General features: G+C 36.7%; 1 protein-coding gene across 1 annotated transcript; it reads left to right on the top strand.

Annotated features, from left to right (window-relative positions):
- Positions 1-12,382: 12,382 nt before the first annotated feature.
- Positions 12,383-15,419, top strand: LOC110908831 (probable indole-3-acetic acid-amido synthetase GH3.1). Its single transcript, XM_022153818.2, has 3 exons — positions 12,383-12,718; positions 12,886-12,987; positions 13,758-15,419. The coding sequence occupies exons 1-3, from the start codon at positions 12,399-12,401 to the stop codon at positions 15,133-15,135; spliced, it is 1,800 nt and encodes a 599-aa protein (XP_022009510.1). The 5' UTR covers positions 12,383-12,398; the 3' UTR covers positions 15,136-15,419.
- The last annotated feature ends 714 nt before the right edge of the window (positions 15,420-16,133 follow it).

The raw sequence follows: 16,133 nt of genomic DNA, 5'->3' as shown, positions 1-16,133 counted from the left end.
AATAAAAGAAAGAAAGAAGCATATGGATGCACCATTACGTATAACTGGTGTAATAATATTCATAAATTTAATTCTTGAATTTTATGATAATCCACTTTTGCATACTATAATGTTTAGTTATCTAAATATTATGTATGCTTAAATACACACTTTGCTACGTACTACAATTTTAGCTAGTCATATAACCTTTTGTTATAAAGCTAGAAACTAAGTTTTATAAATAATAAATGGATTCGTTATTTATAAATTTGATATCTGAATGTTATAATGTAAGTATAGTCTTGGCTCACAATAATCTATTTGACACTAAATGTTATAACGAGATAAATTCTAACGTTATACTAATCGATTTGAGAACCATTAAACATTAGGAATATCATTTATTAATGAGATCGTTATGTGCCATTTCAAATATCTAAGTCAAACCCTCTCGTTCGTTCTCTTGAATTGTTCCAATCTTTACTCGTGCGTTATTTCACTAGAAGTCTCAATAGCAACCACTCATAAACTCGAGACTTCGGTGTTCCTTCCTCCTAATCTCTTACGCTCGTCAACACTTGGATAATCGGAAGACTTAGCAATTTTGTGAGTATGCTCGCAACCCCCTTTTTATGTTTACCACTTTTTGGGGTGTAACATGTTTTACTATTAAACTACACTTAAACTTTTTCTTTATGCAATGCACAAAACAATCCTTATACATTAGTACTATGCTATGATACTTGATGCTTACGTAGACCATACTTATGTGATATGTTTTAGTCATTAGCTCTCACGAGCCTCCCTTCGACATGTATAGCGCTATAGGAGTAACGCACCGCCCCCCTTAAACTTGGGTCATGTTGAATTAATTAAACTTTCTTGCGTAAACAGAGGTTGGCTAGAAATATTGCATGCCGCGTTAGTTTGATCTCGTATAGACTAAGTTGCCATGTGGATTCATTTTAAACTTTTAAACTTATACTTATACTTATGCTTAAACTTGTATACTCGCCTTTGCTTTTGCATTGAATTGTATTTTAAACATGTTACAGGGTGATGATGACGATGCTAAGAAAAGAAGTAGCGTTGATGCCTAGATACACATATAGACGTTTAGGTTTAATATGTTGTATCAATTTTGCTTATATTGTTATGTACTTCTTTGAACTTGATGTATTTGAATTTCTTGTAATGTTGGCAATTTACTTCATGAAATGAAATCGGTTTATTAAATATTGTCACAAATAACGTTATGAAGTCTCTTGCAATCTTCATTCTTCGTCTCATCCCGATGTTTCCGCCATTGCTTGGGATGTGACAAACCCCTACCTTGATAAAAAATAATTTTTGTTTCCAATCATGGAAAGATTTCGGGGTTTGAAGCAAAATCTTCTTCGCAGACGCTCTTTGCACAAAGGAATAGAACCCTTGAGAGCAATGCATTTGATGGAACACCCGAAATCGAGGAACAATTGGTTCAATGTGCATCGTACGACACACAAATTCAAAGTGACGAACCCTAACCATACCAATAGGGTGCATCTGGGAGATGTGAAACTTGTAATAATCAAGAATTTCAAGGAAGAACTTCGTTGCAGGCAGACGGAAGTTGCCTGCAGAAAAGAAATCCCAGAATAAGGTTATGTACCCAGCCGGAGCGTCCGCCGCCGTCTGACCCTCGTTAGGGTATCGCGCACCCCAATTTTCCGAAAACCTGAAATTCTGAATCAGACCATCAAACGTCGCCCTGGACCTCTTCAACGGTGGAAGTTCGGCAGCCATTTCTTTAGTAGAGTCTTCTTGATGATCCCCGGTTGACATAAGAAAGGAAAATTGCAAATTCTTTCTGAATAACTGACAAAGAAGGCGAAGAAGAAAGGGGTTTTTAAGAAAGTAATGATTACCGAAAATAGGTAACTAAAAACACTTATATACTCACCGCCATAAATAGCATAGATAACTGTGATAACACCTTTTTCGGGATAGCACGGTTATCCAAGCGTCAGGGGCGAGTGGGAAAGAGAACAAACGCGAGTTCACACGCGCGTGCGAACACGGTCAGTAACGTACAACTGACAATGACAGCTGTCACACGTCAACAATCATTACTACACCTTTTCATAGACCCAAGGTCAAGATTTTCAAAATCAGAATAATGAACAAGAGTATCTTCTCCTAGAAGATTCTCCACTTTTGCGCCACAAACTTTGCAGCAAAAAGCACATCTCTCTCATAGTCCAGTGCTCCACTTATTTGCATAAGAGCAACACTAGACTGGGGGGACTTGAAGGGGTAAGGTCCCAAAAACCTCGCTTTAAGTACTTGGGACCATACCACAACCTCATCTTTTAACCCTCTTTAGACTTTGCGCAGCCGCGCACTGGTCCTACAAAGAGAACTTAGAACAGAAACAGCAAGCAACACAAGCGCGCCAAAAGGGAACTAATAAATCCTTGTGCCTCTCTCTATAACAGACATGGATAAAAATCCCAGTAAGCACTCCCGCTTAAATAATACCGAGACTTGGGTATTATTTACTTCACTGATACCACACGATAAGGAGTCACACTGGATTACGGCTGTAATCTTCTAGAAGACTCAATCGTGCACCACCAGACAGTTATAACCGTCTGGCCACGTGTCATCATCCCGGGCTCCCTTGAAGTCACAATGATGGTATGGAATTGAAGAGAAATCTCCACTTGCCCACTTTCCACGTGGCAATACCCCAGCCGTTGATCTAGATCGCGATCCATGTGCACTCACATCCGATTAAGAGAATTAACGGAGGGAAAAATAACCGCTTACGGAGTTAGGATCTTCCGTCAATATTTCAATAACAGGTTTTCCCGCCCAAACTTCGGCTATAAATAGAAGGATAATTCGGGTATAATCTTCAAGTTACAATCACTTCACATATACTTCTTCTTCTTCATATACCGATACTTATTCTCACGCCGGAGGGTGGTCACGAAGAGAACCCCCATTCTCCCCGTGGCGAGTCTGACGGTGTCTGTTTTGCAGCTATCGAGAAAAAGGGAAGATCTGTTCCCCTGAACCGAACGAGAAGAAACCAACCCTTTTATACAGAACCTAACCCCCTGGTTTATCTGATTCCGGTCATTTAACCAGTGTTTCGTCATCCTCCTACCTCTATGCATGACTTCTATGACAATCCTTGATATACTTGTTGGACTATACTTCTGAAATATACTATATAGAATATATAAAATATATAAACTGAACCCTTGATGATAATCAAGTGATTACTTGACATGGTACTAAGTTGCATCGTCGAAGTACTTAAACTCACGTTACGATTCTAATGGGTATTTTAACCCATGAAATCATTCAAACCCTAAGGATTTTATAGTGTCAAGAACGAGTATTAGGTACTAGAGGATTATTTTCTTGTATACTTACTTTCGTATATTTAAACTCTGAATCCTATTCCTCCATTAATCATCCAAATACTCATACACCTATGTTCCTCATGTAGAAGGACTCGGTGTTCTACCTACAAACTAACAACTCTTCACGGACTAACAAGTGGAAGCTTGCAAAACCATGAGTATACTCGAACCCATTTTACTTTTAATCACTTTTGGGTGCAACATGTATGTTATACAAAAACGCACTTCACATGAAACTATTTTAATCACACTCTATCCATGCTTTAACATGAGACTGTATGATGCTTGTTAGACTTGTATGCTATGTTAACTATTTGTGTCGATATATGCTCATTAACTTTGCTAGCCTACCTTAACAATTATAGCGCTATAGGATTAATGCACCGCCCACGAAACTTGGGGTATTGTTAAGTTAAACATCTTAACCTCCCGTTACTCTTTGGGATAGGCAAAATTAACGCGTTGTATTCTTGGGTTTGAACATATAGTACACCGTTTCAGCATATTAGTAACTTGCATAATATTATTCATGTTGGATATGAGCCTTTAAACAATTTTATTCTATATTATACTATGTATGAAAACTTGTATACTCGCCAAATTTTTGTTGATATATTTTAATACATGTTGCAGGTTGATAGACGAGATGATGTTATGAGAAGAAACGCAATTTAGGTGGACTTAGAAACACACCTAGATTAAATTGTTATTTCAACGTATTGTTTGAAATAATGTTGTCTTTTATTTGGATCTTTCTATGACATTTTTAGTCTTGATATAAAATTTGAGTTTAAATTATATTGTCACATAGTATTATGAAGTTTTGAGCAATTTGTTCGTCTCATCCCGATGTTTCCGCCATCGGTTGGGGTGTGACAAAAGGAGTGTCAGAACTCTCAAGGGTGATTTCTGAGAGCATGAGACCAGGATTCTATGCACACGTCAACATTATTCAAAGTTGGGGCATATCCTGAACTATGAAGAAAGATACAAGGCTCCAGAATCACCCTCAAGATTATTTTGCACACAAATAATGCTGGTAACTCTTTTGCTATATTTAATTAATGCAATTATATTATGAATTTGTTTTATTGTTAAAAATGTGGTTCCTCAAAATTACAGAATGCGCCCGCGTATACAAAGACAGCGTGTTATTGATACAAAGAATTCAACAACAACATGGAACTGGTTTTGAAACTCTCCTGTTTCAAAGAAGATCGGAAAGATAGAAAGATAAATGAATATGATCTAGTCTTCCTGATGTGTGTAAAATGCAACATATAAATTACATCAAATGAGGCATAAAACTAACCCTTTTTTAGTACTAATGCTGGAAAAAGTGTGTTTTTGTCTTCCTTTTGTATTTTCAGGACCAAATGAGCTTAAATGAACAGAAGGAACAAATATGCAGCAAAATATAACATAAATACAAAGAAAAGGAATAGACGTTGCATGCCCGACCCCTCGACAACATCTTCTCAAGCAAAAACAAGAAACAGAAGGCTGACCACGGCCACGTGTCCAGCGAACACGAGGGCGTGGCCAGGTGTATGCAGAAGTGACAAAGTTATAGAAGCTTCTGTTCCCAGCACGGGGGCGTGCCCAGCTCAACACGAGCCGTGGTCAACGCTAAGATTTGCAGAATCTTGCAAATCTTGATAGTACATATACGCTTCTGCACACGGGGTCGTGCCCAGCGAACACGGGGGCATGTGGAGCCTAATGCAGACAATTGTAATTAATGAAGAAAGAGAAAGAGGATGGCCACGGGGCCGTGTCCGGGCTTCTGTACAGGCTATAAATAGGGGTGCTTGGTTCACTTCAAAGGCATCCCTTGGCAAACCACATCTCTCCCACTTCACCACCACTCCACCACCAATACAACACCCACATCCACCACCATCATCCATCATCCATCTTAGAGTATGTGTAGTAGTCTCGGAATCCAAGATTGATCGTAAGAGTTCTTGACAATCAAAGGCCATGTTTGCTTAAGTCTCTTACATCACTTGGTGAAGACAAACATTTAATGTAATACTTTTCATTTTTAATCTTTTCGCACTTTTTATTTGGTTTTGTATTAATGGTTTTAATAACTAGTTTCTTATGTTGAAGGTGAAACTTCCTTATCATTTGTCCGTGGTGTCTTGGCGTTATTTTACTGTCTATATAAAATAAAAGATTTTCACCATTCATATCTCTACGGTCTATATAGAGATATGTTGGCTACCTGGTCAGGGTTAAGGGAATGGTTTGGTAAGGTTCTTGCCTTGTTCAGTGTATAGATCCTGCGATGATCTGGGTCAAGCTTACTAGGACCTCCTTCAATACCCACTGGTATTGGATGGCGGGGGTGCGAATGGCTTGATCCCCTCATACGTAAACTACTATTAATACATTAACCTGGCTACTTGGGATTGTATCCCTGCTGACTCAAACCACTTAGCCAAGGGTAACGTCACCTTCAAAAGAGGGGCCTACCACATTACGCATTAATAACTTAATTAATTATCTTTCAATATTCCGACCCTTTGGGATTGTATCCTTGCTGACTCAAACCACTGGGTTGAGGGTAACGTCACCTTCAAAAGAGGGGCCTACTACTATAACTAAGATAATCTCTTAAAAATTGAAAAAGTGCGGAAATCATCAAAGGTTACGTTAAAGGCGAGTCGGATCCAAGTGATTCATCTTGCCTATATATTTTTATTTTATTTTTATTTTTCAGCATTTTTAGTTTTTATTTTCATGTTTAAAACCTTTTCTAAAAAGTTTGATTTGATTAGACGTTGAGGATAAACCGGTACTAAAAACTCTTGTGTCCTTGGACGACCTCGGTATCTTACCAACGCTATACTACGTTCACGATGGGTGCACTTGCCCATATGTGTGTTTAGTGTTAGTAGAATATCGTGTTTTATAAATTTAAAACTTGATTAATGTGTTAAAAAGGGCTTAAAATATAAACAAAAATATATAACGCTACAAACGTATCACTTCCTGCCAATAATATGGCAAAAACATTTATATGTTGTCTGCTTCAATCTAAAACACAGTAGAGTTGATGTATTGGATAACAGCGCTGGAGGGGATAAACTCAGCATAAAAAAGTATGATGGATGGGTGGAAAGTTGGTGCTTTGTATGTAGAAACTATGTTGAAAAAACGTCATACTAATATTTGCAAAAATGTGAAACTACAGCAAGATGCTTTTGCAAACTACATGCTTATTCAAAAACACCCAATGGCTAAGATCATGAAGACGACGCCTAGACAAAAGATGGATTGGAGGACAGAGTCTAATGGGATCGACTATGGGATTTTTGCAATGAGGCATATGGAAACATATATGGGGTAGTTGGCTGCTTGGGAATGTGGTCTGGCAAAAGAAAATGCCCCAAATGACCTACAACAAAAACATCTAAATGACCTCAGGATCAAATACATTGAAAAAATCCTGCTGAATAACCAAAATGAAAACAGAAGAAAACTGGTCAAATCTTTAAATAAATTCTGGAATTAGGAGCAGCAAAAATTACTGAATTGTATTAAACAGGGTACAAGAGAATAAATGAAAGGATGAAGGAATATGTAGATTAACTTAAACGCCATGAATTGATTTCATTTTATAATTTTCATGTTAACTAATGTATTTGGTTTAGACTATCGCATCTACTTGTTTCTTAATAAAACATATTAATGAAAACGCCATGATGAATACGCCATAATGAAAACGCCATTAGTTGAATAATAAACAATAAAAAGAACTGATGTTATTGTTTTCCTAAAACATGTTAATAAAAACGCCATAAGTTGAATAATTAACAAATAGTAACAACTGATGTTTACAAATTAACGCCAATATTCACAACCAATCAGATATACGTAACCAGGTGTAAAACGCCACTGATCGTAAAATATAAGCATATATTAGAACCCAAACAACAATTAACATTAATAATGAAAACGCCAAATATTGAATATATGAAGAACGCCATTGAAACGTAAACGCCATTTTCAAATATTACATGGAAAAATGCCATTGAAACAAGCATAAAGAACAAAATGCCATATCTGTTGGAATTTTGAAACGAAATTATCACGCCATTTATTGTGGGGGACTTGGACAATGACAATTGTGCCCCTGCATATCATTTAGCACCCCCTAGTCCCCTACCACGTGTTCGACCATGATTCGTTCTCACCGTTTTCACACTTTCAACCGTTTTCTCCTAATCCTGTTTATATATATATATATAAAATCTGTCTATCACATTTTGATAAATATGGACAATTCCATTTTGATATGTATAATATGTGATCACATTTTGATAAATATTGATCATGGTGTAGTCTATAATCACAGGTTAATGATCACAGTTTGATCATTGTCAGAGATGGTTTGATGATATACAGGTCTAAGTTACGATGCATTGTGTATTTGTGCATTGCATGTAGTCTAGGTCATTAGGCAATTGATTTAGTCACATATTGCAGTAGGCTTCAGGCAAAGGTTGATCACAGGCCAGGGAGGATTTGAGGGGATTTGATGACATAGTACAGGTTTATGCATTAGGCATTGTTTGTTGATCTAGTCCAGGTTTGGTAAGAAATTACATTGGGCAGTTTTTGTGCTGGTTTGATAAAATGGTCATTAGGCAAGTTTAGTAAAGGTTTGATCATTAGGCATTGTTTGTTTACTTGTCATGGGATCACATAGTACAGGTTTGTGAATTAGGCATTGTTTGTTAATAGAGTGCAGGTCAGTTGTGAATTAGGCATTATTTGTTCATAGAGTACGGGTCAGGTTTGATGATTGATAATTGTATTAAGTAACATATTGCATTTGTTTTGATTTGATTTTGGTTCACAGGCTTGGTTCATTAGGTGACTAAAAGTCATAGTTGGTTCACAGATAGGCAGTTGGTTTAGTGTGGGTCATTAGGCAGTTGGTTTAGTGCAGAGAGGCAGTTGGTTTAGTGGAGATAACCTAATTAAATTCAAATGATTTTAGTCACATTTTTTGTTCATTATTTTTGACTAATTAAAGTCAAAGCTTAATTTTGGTTTGATTTCTACTACAACTTTGATTGGGTTTAATTTAATAAAGTCAAACCATTGTGACATTACGTTGATTTGTTTGACTAATTAAGGTGAAACCTACAAACGTTGTTTGATATGTTTAAAGCGGGTAACAAATTTAGATTTTGGATGGAGTTTCAAAGCATTATCGTGATAAAACTACTGGGTGGTATAATGCAATTGTAAAAGGGTAGGATTGCCTTTTCACGTGGTTTTTAAACAGGCATTAATGGTTGGATGTCAATGTGTGATTGAATGTCCACCACAGGATGTCATTTGGCAAAAATTGGAAGATAGGGTGTTAATATGCAATCTGGATCAAACCATACAGTGTCAAATTACACTTTACTCTATTTTGTTTGATTTCAGTCGGGTTAGCACATCCTCTTCAGTGTATTCAAGAAAATTAACTTCTATAAACAATTTCACCAACCTTGTTCATTTATATACATTATTACAAGGTGAAGCTCTTTAAATGATCTCAATCGTAGGATTGAAACCGGGTTGTAACCTTATATCTTGAAATCTATTTGAACTTGGTCAAACCCAACCCGATCAAACCCAATCCTTTGACTCTATATAACACGGTTCCAAACCAAACTGGTTCCAAAAAAGATTGGTTTTGACTTTTGTTGATCCAAACCGAAACTGTTTTCAACCGAAACAAGTTTGGCCATAAACCATTTTGTATACCTCTAGTTAAATAATAGCCCTTAAATTAAAAAAAGTTAAATGTCATTTTAGTCTCTGTGATTTGGGCCATTGTGGCAGTTTAGTCCAAATGTTTTATTTTTGGCATGTGGGTCCAAAAAGGTTTCACTATTGCCATCTTAGTCCATTGGGTTAACTTCATCCATTTTTTTTGTTAACGAGAAGAGCAATTCGGTCATTTTATATGGCCGAATTGCCCTTCTAGTTAACAGAATTACATATAAAATGACCGAATTGCCCTTCTCGTTAACAGAAAAATGGATGAAATTAACCTAATGGATTAAAATGACAACGGTGAAATCTTTTTAGACCCTCATATAGAAAATGAAATATTTAGACTAAACTGCCAAAATAGACAAACCACATGAACTAAAATGATATTTAACTCAATTAAAAACTGCCTAACCTTTAGCTTCAATTAAATCAATTTAGTAAATTAAACTAGGGAACAACTGTATTTGAATTTGGCAACTCTATATATGAGAATATGACATACCCCTAGAAGCTATGGACCCTATGGTATTTCCAAAATATAAACAGTTCGTATTTGAAATTTTACCAAAATAATAGAAGTTTAATAAAATAAACAAATAAAAAGAATTTAAAGAAATCAGTGTTTGTTCCCACAAGCGTAACAGTGCGATTATAATAACCTAAGGTGAAGTGTCTCCTTGTTGAACGAACCGTCAGAACTGTTGATTCTCCGGCACACCGTCGTTTTCCGGCAGAACAATGTCACCATAAAATGCCATATACTCCGGCGACCAAACAAATCTCCCAGTTATCCCTCTCTGACGTGTCCATACCCTGGTCCCCTTGTGGAGTCGTGTCAGGACCAACTCGTTAGACTTACCAATCTAGGCACGGACATAGGGTCACCAAAAATCAAGGGCCTCCAATTTTTAGTAAAGTTTTATATATAGTATATATATGTATCAGACCCAAATAAAAACAAAACTAAACCATGTTTTTTTAATATAGTTACACAAATAAAAATTGTTTAGGAAAAAAAACTCACATTCAAGACCCAGTTTCGAAATTAAACCGCAGACATAACTACACTATCGCAACCATCGACCACTCGACCTCATCCGAATTCAGCGAATTAGTGCCTAAAATCCCTAAAATTGAGCCGCAGTCAACGTTCCCACTTCCCATCGCAACCTACTCTTTCGATTTTCTAGGTTATCAGCTATAATACAACGGTAATCACTCATGGCGTCGGGTCCGCCGGGTTTGGAGGAGAATTTATGGGCAAAATTAGGGCTAATTACTCAACGTAGGTTAACTTTAGCGACTAATTTTTATATTAATCTATGTAAGTATCCAAAGGGGCCTCCACTTCGTAGTCCGCTTAAGGTCTACAAAAACGTTGGAATGGCCCTGAGTCGTGTCCAGTCCCGACGGTAATCTGACGTGGCGGCTGACGTGACATGTTTTCATCGGTTACCATTCACCACCAGTGGAGAACCTTTTAAGCGGCAAAGGGTGCATCCGCCCCCGCCAACGTTTCTGTTAGTGGTGTAATTTTTCCGATTTTTTGTTTGAAATTTTTAAAATTAAATAGGTCTGTCCCCGCCAATTATTTTACCTAAAAGTTCTCTGCCCTACCAAATTTATTGTCCAAAAAATTTATACATATTTTCGTATTGAGTTAAAAAAGTGAAGAACAAGGCTATTAGTAATTTTTTTTTATAATTGTCTTAATCGAAAGATGTTTAAACAAAAAAAGAGTAAAATACCAAAATGGTCTCTGAGTTTAAGCCACTTTAGCTCAAAAAATGAAACTTTTCGTATCTGAGTCTCTAAGATTTCATTTTTGTTGTCATTTTCATCCAATTGGTAAATTGGGTTAAAAATTTCTGTTAACTTTTCCCATTTTTGTCATTTTACTCATCTAAATGAAGGGTACAATCGTCATTTTATGCCATAATATAATTTAATATAATGAGGAAAACGATAAAAAAGGGAGAAGTTATCAGAAAATTCTAACCCGGTTTGCAAATTGGATGAAAACGACAATAAAAATGAAACATTAGGGACTCATATACAAAAGGTTCCATTTTTAGACTGAAGTGACATAACCTAAGGGACTATTTTAGCATTTTACTAAAAAAACCATACGCGAGGATAGAGCCGTCACATCTGTGTTATTCAACTTCAATAGAAGAAAAAAAGAGTTTTGTGTTCTCAGGGTTCTTGTAGCCTTCAAATTATTCAACTTCAATAGAAGAAAAAAAGAGTTTTGTGTTCTCAGGGTTCTTGTAGCCTTCAAATCTTCAATCTTTTATACATATTTTCGCATCATTACAAATATTTTGGTTCTTTGTTTGTTAAACAATATTTAGTTTTTTTATATTTAAGAACGGGTCTTTTGAATAATTTTTTTTTTAGTTTTATTTAGAGTTATTATTGTTAGACTCGACCTGAATCGAATAGCTGGCCCGAACATATAACCTGAAATATAGCGATAAGGAAAAAGTTTTTTGGGTCCCATGACTTTCTGTCCCTGTGGAACTTTTGGTCAAGCTCCGCCACTGTTCACCACCCTTGTATTCTTTTTTACTGATATATTAAAGAGCTTATAGTCCAATGGTATCAAGGTGTGATGGAAAGGACTCATTTGTGAGGCTGGGGGTTCTAGTTTCGAGGTGGACGCTGGCGTATATTAGGAGGGTAAATGGGCTGAGACGCTCGTGAGCTACTCGAGATTGGCTCGTTAAAAACCTGAACCGAGCTGAACTTAAACAAGTTCAAGGTTATATTAAGGCTCATTTAATAAATGAACTTAGGCCCAAGATTTATATATCGGGCTCGAGTCAGCTCCCCAGTCTAAACAAGCTTATTATTTGTATAACTATTAGTAATACATGTACTATTTTTATATGATAACTATTATATTATAATTATTGTATACAAACCTAGCATAAAATTAATTAAATAATATATAATTATGAAAATATATAAATAAGGGAGTTAATATACCCATACCTTAAAATTTTATTTTCAGACCCTCTATACGAGTCGTATAGAATTATACGCCTCATATAGAATATCCTGACATGACAAATATCGAGTCGTATAATGCTATATCAGGTCCTATAACATTCTATACAACTGGTCACCATTTGCTCACCACCCTTATATATACCACCTACAAAGCACACATCAAACACACTCATTCCACGATTCCCTTTCTCACTTCAAACCATGACCGTCGATTTAGTAACATCGTCGCCGCTGGGACCGGCGGCAACAGATCAAGACGCTAAAGCACTCCAGTTCATTGAAGACATGACCAAAAACTGTGACTCCATTCAGAAAAATGTTTTGAGTGAAATTCTAACTCAAAATGCCAAGACTGAATACATCCAAAAATGGAACCTCAAAGGCGCCACTGACCAGAAAACTTTCAAGTCGAAAGTTCCAGTCGTGTCGTATGAGGATCTCCAGCCGTATATCCAGCGTATCGCCGATGGTGATCGGTCTCCCATCCTCTCCTCCCACCCGATTTCCGAATTCCTTACAAGGTTACATTTTGTCATTATTAATGTTTTATTTTATTAATTTGTATCAATACTAGCAAACTAATATATCGGGACAGAAGGCAAACGGGCAACATACTAGTCCTTTTTCGAATAACAAAACTAAGTGTTTTAAGAGTGTAACTTGTTGAAGGTGTGGATTGATATTGCAGTTCTGGGACATCTGCCGGAGAAAGAAAACTTATGCCGACCATTGCGGCGGAGATGGACCGCCGGCAGAAGCTGTATAGTCTTCTCATGCCTGTCATGAACCTGTACGTAATTTTAGTAATATAATCAACCCTCTCATCTTCCTCATAACCTCATTAATATAAAGTATCTGAATATAATATGCATGATAAACTGATAGTGACTAGAGTGACGGAAACCATTTAAAATCTTGCACCTAAGGTTTTTTTTTTAATTATTTTTTAATCATTATTGTTGTTTTGTTTGATATAAACATATGATTATTTTAGATGGCTAAGAAGGTATTATTAAATAAAATAAATAAATATAATTGCTTATCGTAATTTAAAATATTAATTTCGTGTTTTACTTCTGGAAAAGGAGAAAACAAAATAAGTTAAACCGTGTTTTACTTCTGGAAAAGGAGAAAACAAAATAAGTTAAACAAAATAAGTTTATATTAAGTATTATATTTTCGAGTATTTGATACAGGTGACAATCGTGTCACCTGGGTGGTTTGTGTTGCCAGGTTAAGTTTGATGGTATCGCAAACCATCTATGATCTATATATTTATTTTTGTAAAAATAAATCATGTAATCAAAACACTAATTATGTACCCATTTAATAAGATGAGCCCAATGGTCTGTAATCGGGTTGATCGGTTGTAAACGAGTTGATGAGCCCATTTAGATTTGTTCATTTTTTAAAACTGAATAAGGAAATATCACCCCTGTTACTTACTAGTAGCATATTTTCTAAAAAAAAAAAATTAAATTAAAATAATAAAACACTAAATTTCTAAAAATAATGAACTTTTATAATTGATGAATGAATTATTTTGTTATAATATTGCAGTTACGTGCCCGGTTTAGACAAAGGAAAGGGTCTATACTTCCTCTTCATAAAAGCCGAGACCAAAACCCCAAGTGGTTTAGTGGCCCGGCCCGTTCTCACCAGTTACTACAAAAGCCCACAATTCAAAACCCGGCCCAATGACCCATACAACATCTACACCAGCCCAAATGAAACCATCCTTTGTGTCGATTCCTTCCAAAGCATGTACTCCCAAATGCTCTGTGGTCTCATATACCATCAACAAGTCCTCCGTTGCGGTGCGGTTTTCGCTTCCGGTCTGGTTCGGGCCATCAAGTTCCTCACAATAAACTGGAAACAACTTGCCCTTGATATCGAAACCGGGTTCCTGAACCCGAAAATCACCGACCCGGATATCCGGGTATGCATGTCGAAGATTCTGAAGCCCGACCCGGACCTGGCCCGGTTCGTTACGGCCCAGTGTTGTGAAGGGAAATGGGAAGGGATTATAACCCGGATTTGGCCCAATACCAAGTACCTTGACGTCATTGTTACCGGAGCCATGGCCCAATACATTCCTATTCTTGATTTTTACAGCGGTAATTTACCTCAAACTTGTACAATGTATGCTTCCTCTGAGTGTTACTTTGGGTTAAATTTAACCCCTATGGTTAAACCCTCTGAGGTTTCTTATACCATTATGCCTAATATGGGTTACTTTGAGTTCATCCCACACGACTCGGTCAACTCGGTGTCCAACTCGGATGACTCGCCGCCTCAACTCATTGACCTTGCGGACCTCGAACTCGGAAGGGAGTATGAACTCGTGATCTCGACCTACTCGGGTCTCTGTCGTTATCGGGTCGGAGACATTTTACGGGTCACGGGTTTCCACAATTCCGCCCCGCAGTTCAAGTTCATTAGAAGGAAGAATGTTTTACTAAGTATCGATGCGGATAAGACCGATGAAACTGAGTTGCAAAACGCGGTTGAAAAGGCTTCGGAGCTATTGAAGGCATTCAACACTGCGGTTGTGGAGTACACGAGTTACGGGGACACGAAAACAATACCGGGTCATTATGTTATTTACTGGGAGTTGTTGGTGAAAGATCCGGGTTATGGGCCGAGCCAGGAGGTGTTGGATCAGTGTTGTTTGGCAATGGAAGATTCCTTGAATTCGGTTTATCGACAGAGTCGAGTTGCGGATAATTCTATTGGTCCGTTGGAGATTCGTGTTGTGAAGAATGGTACGTTTGAGGAGTTAATGGATTATGCAATATCCCGAGGTGCATCTATAAATCAGTACAAAGTCCCGAGATGTGTTAGTTTTACACCTATCATGGAACTTTTGGATTCTAGGGTCGTATCGACCCATTTTAGCCCAAGTGCACCACACTGGGTCCCGGAACGACGTTTCTAATATGCAAATGTTCGTGTCGAAAGTGATGGGCGTAATGTGAAGTTTCTGGAAGTGATGGATCTAATATGTAGGTTTCGAAAGTGAAGGGGGCAATGTGCAAATTTCGAAAGTGAAGGGTGCAATGTGTAGGTTTCAAAATGAAGGGTGTAATGTGTAGGTTCAGAAAGTGAAGGGTTCGTAGGTTTAGTAAGTGTTGTAAGAATTTGTGATTGTTAAAAAGGCGATTTTGTATCTTGCTTTTAGCTTAGTAAGTGTTGTAAAAATTTGTGATTCACTTGTTTTTAGTTGTTGGTGTTTTGGAGGGAGGTTGTTGCTAGGTAGCATTCTTTAAGGACTTTTATTGTAAACAAGTATTGTGTCCGCATCGCGTACATAAAACCACAAAAGAAATTAACGTCCTTAAAATGAAATCGTAAATATTCTAAAATACTTTATAAAAAGGGAACGGTATATTATTACTCACTCTATGAGAGAAATTACACGTCAAAACATTGGAAATGTAGTTTTCTGTGGGTTAAAAATCATTCAAAGGATCCAACAATAATTTGGGAAAACTAGAGGAAGTTCAATCAATTTCGCTGAGTTTTGTGTTTAGTTTTCATTTGTTCCCACTTTGTTCTGGGTTGTTGGTGTGCCATGCGGTGGTGGTTATGTATATTTGGCGTAACACTTGCTAAAAAATAAAAATAATAAAGCGTCTTGTCGGCTGTTCAAAAAAAAAGTTTATGATAGTTACCGAATATATGTGTAATTAACACTCATGTCATCAATCAAAGTGACTCAAATTAGAAGTTTAAGGAACCAATATATAATTATATAATAAATTAACATAAGAATTAACTTATTGGGTATTTTAATAAACATTAAATCTTATTTACCTTAATTAGTATGAGATTCCAATTATTGTCACGTGTCACTCTCTTCTTCAACCTTACAATTTAGACATATATTTTATTTAAAAATATTTTTTAATCCTTATCCTTACTAATATAATAAAT

This window comes from Helianthus annuus, chromosome 7 (genome assembly GCF_002127325.2).
Source record: "Helianthus annuus cultivar XRQ/B chromosome 7, HanXRQr2.0-SUNRISE, whole genome shotgun sequence".
Taxonomy (NCBI): Eukaryota; Viridiplantae; Streptophyta; class Magnoliopsida; order Asterales; family Asteraceae; genus Helianthus; species Helianthus annuus.
Note: the sequence above shows the minus strand (reverse complement) of the source record. Positions and strands in the feature narration are given on the sequence as shown.

Excerpts from the sequence above, each read along its gene's own strand:
- LOC110908831 (XM_022153818.2), top strand. The coding sequence starts at position 12,399 with ATGACCGTCGATTTAGTAACATCGTCGCCGCTGGGACCGGCGGCAACA. Across the intron at positions 12,719-12,885 it reads ATTTCCGAATTCCTTACAAG|TTCTGGGACATCTGCCGGAG; the intron begins GTTACATTTTGT and ends TTGATATTGCAG. Across the intron at positions 12,988-13,757 it reads CTCATGCCTGTCATGAACCT|TTACGTGCCCGGTTTAGACA; the intron begins GTACGTAATTTT and ends ATAATATTGCAG.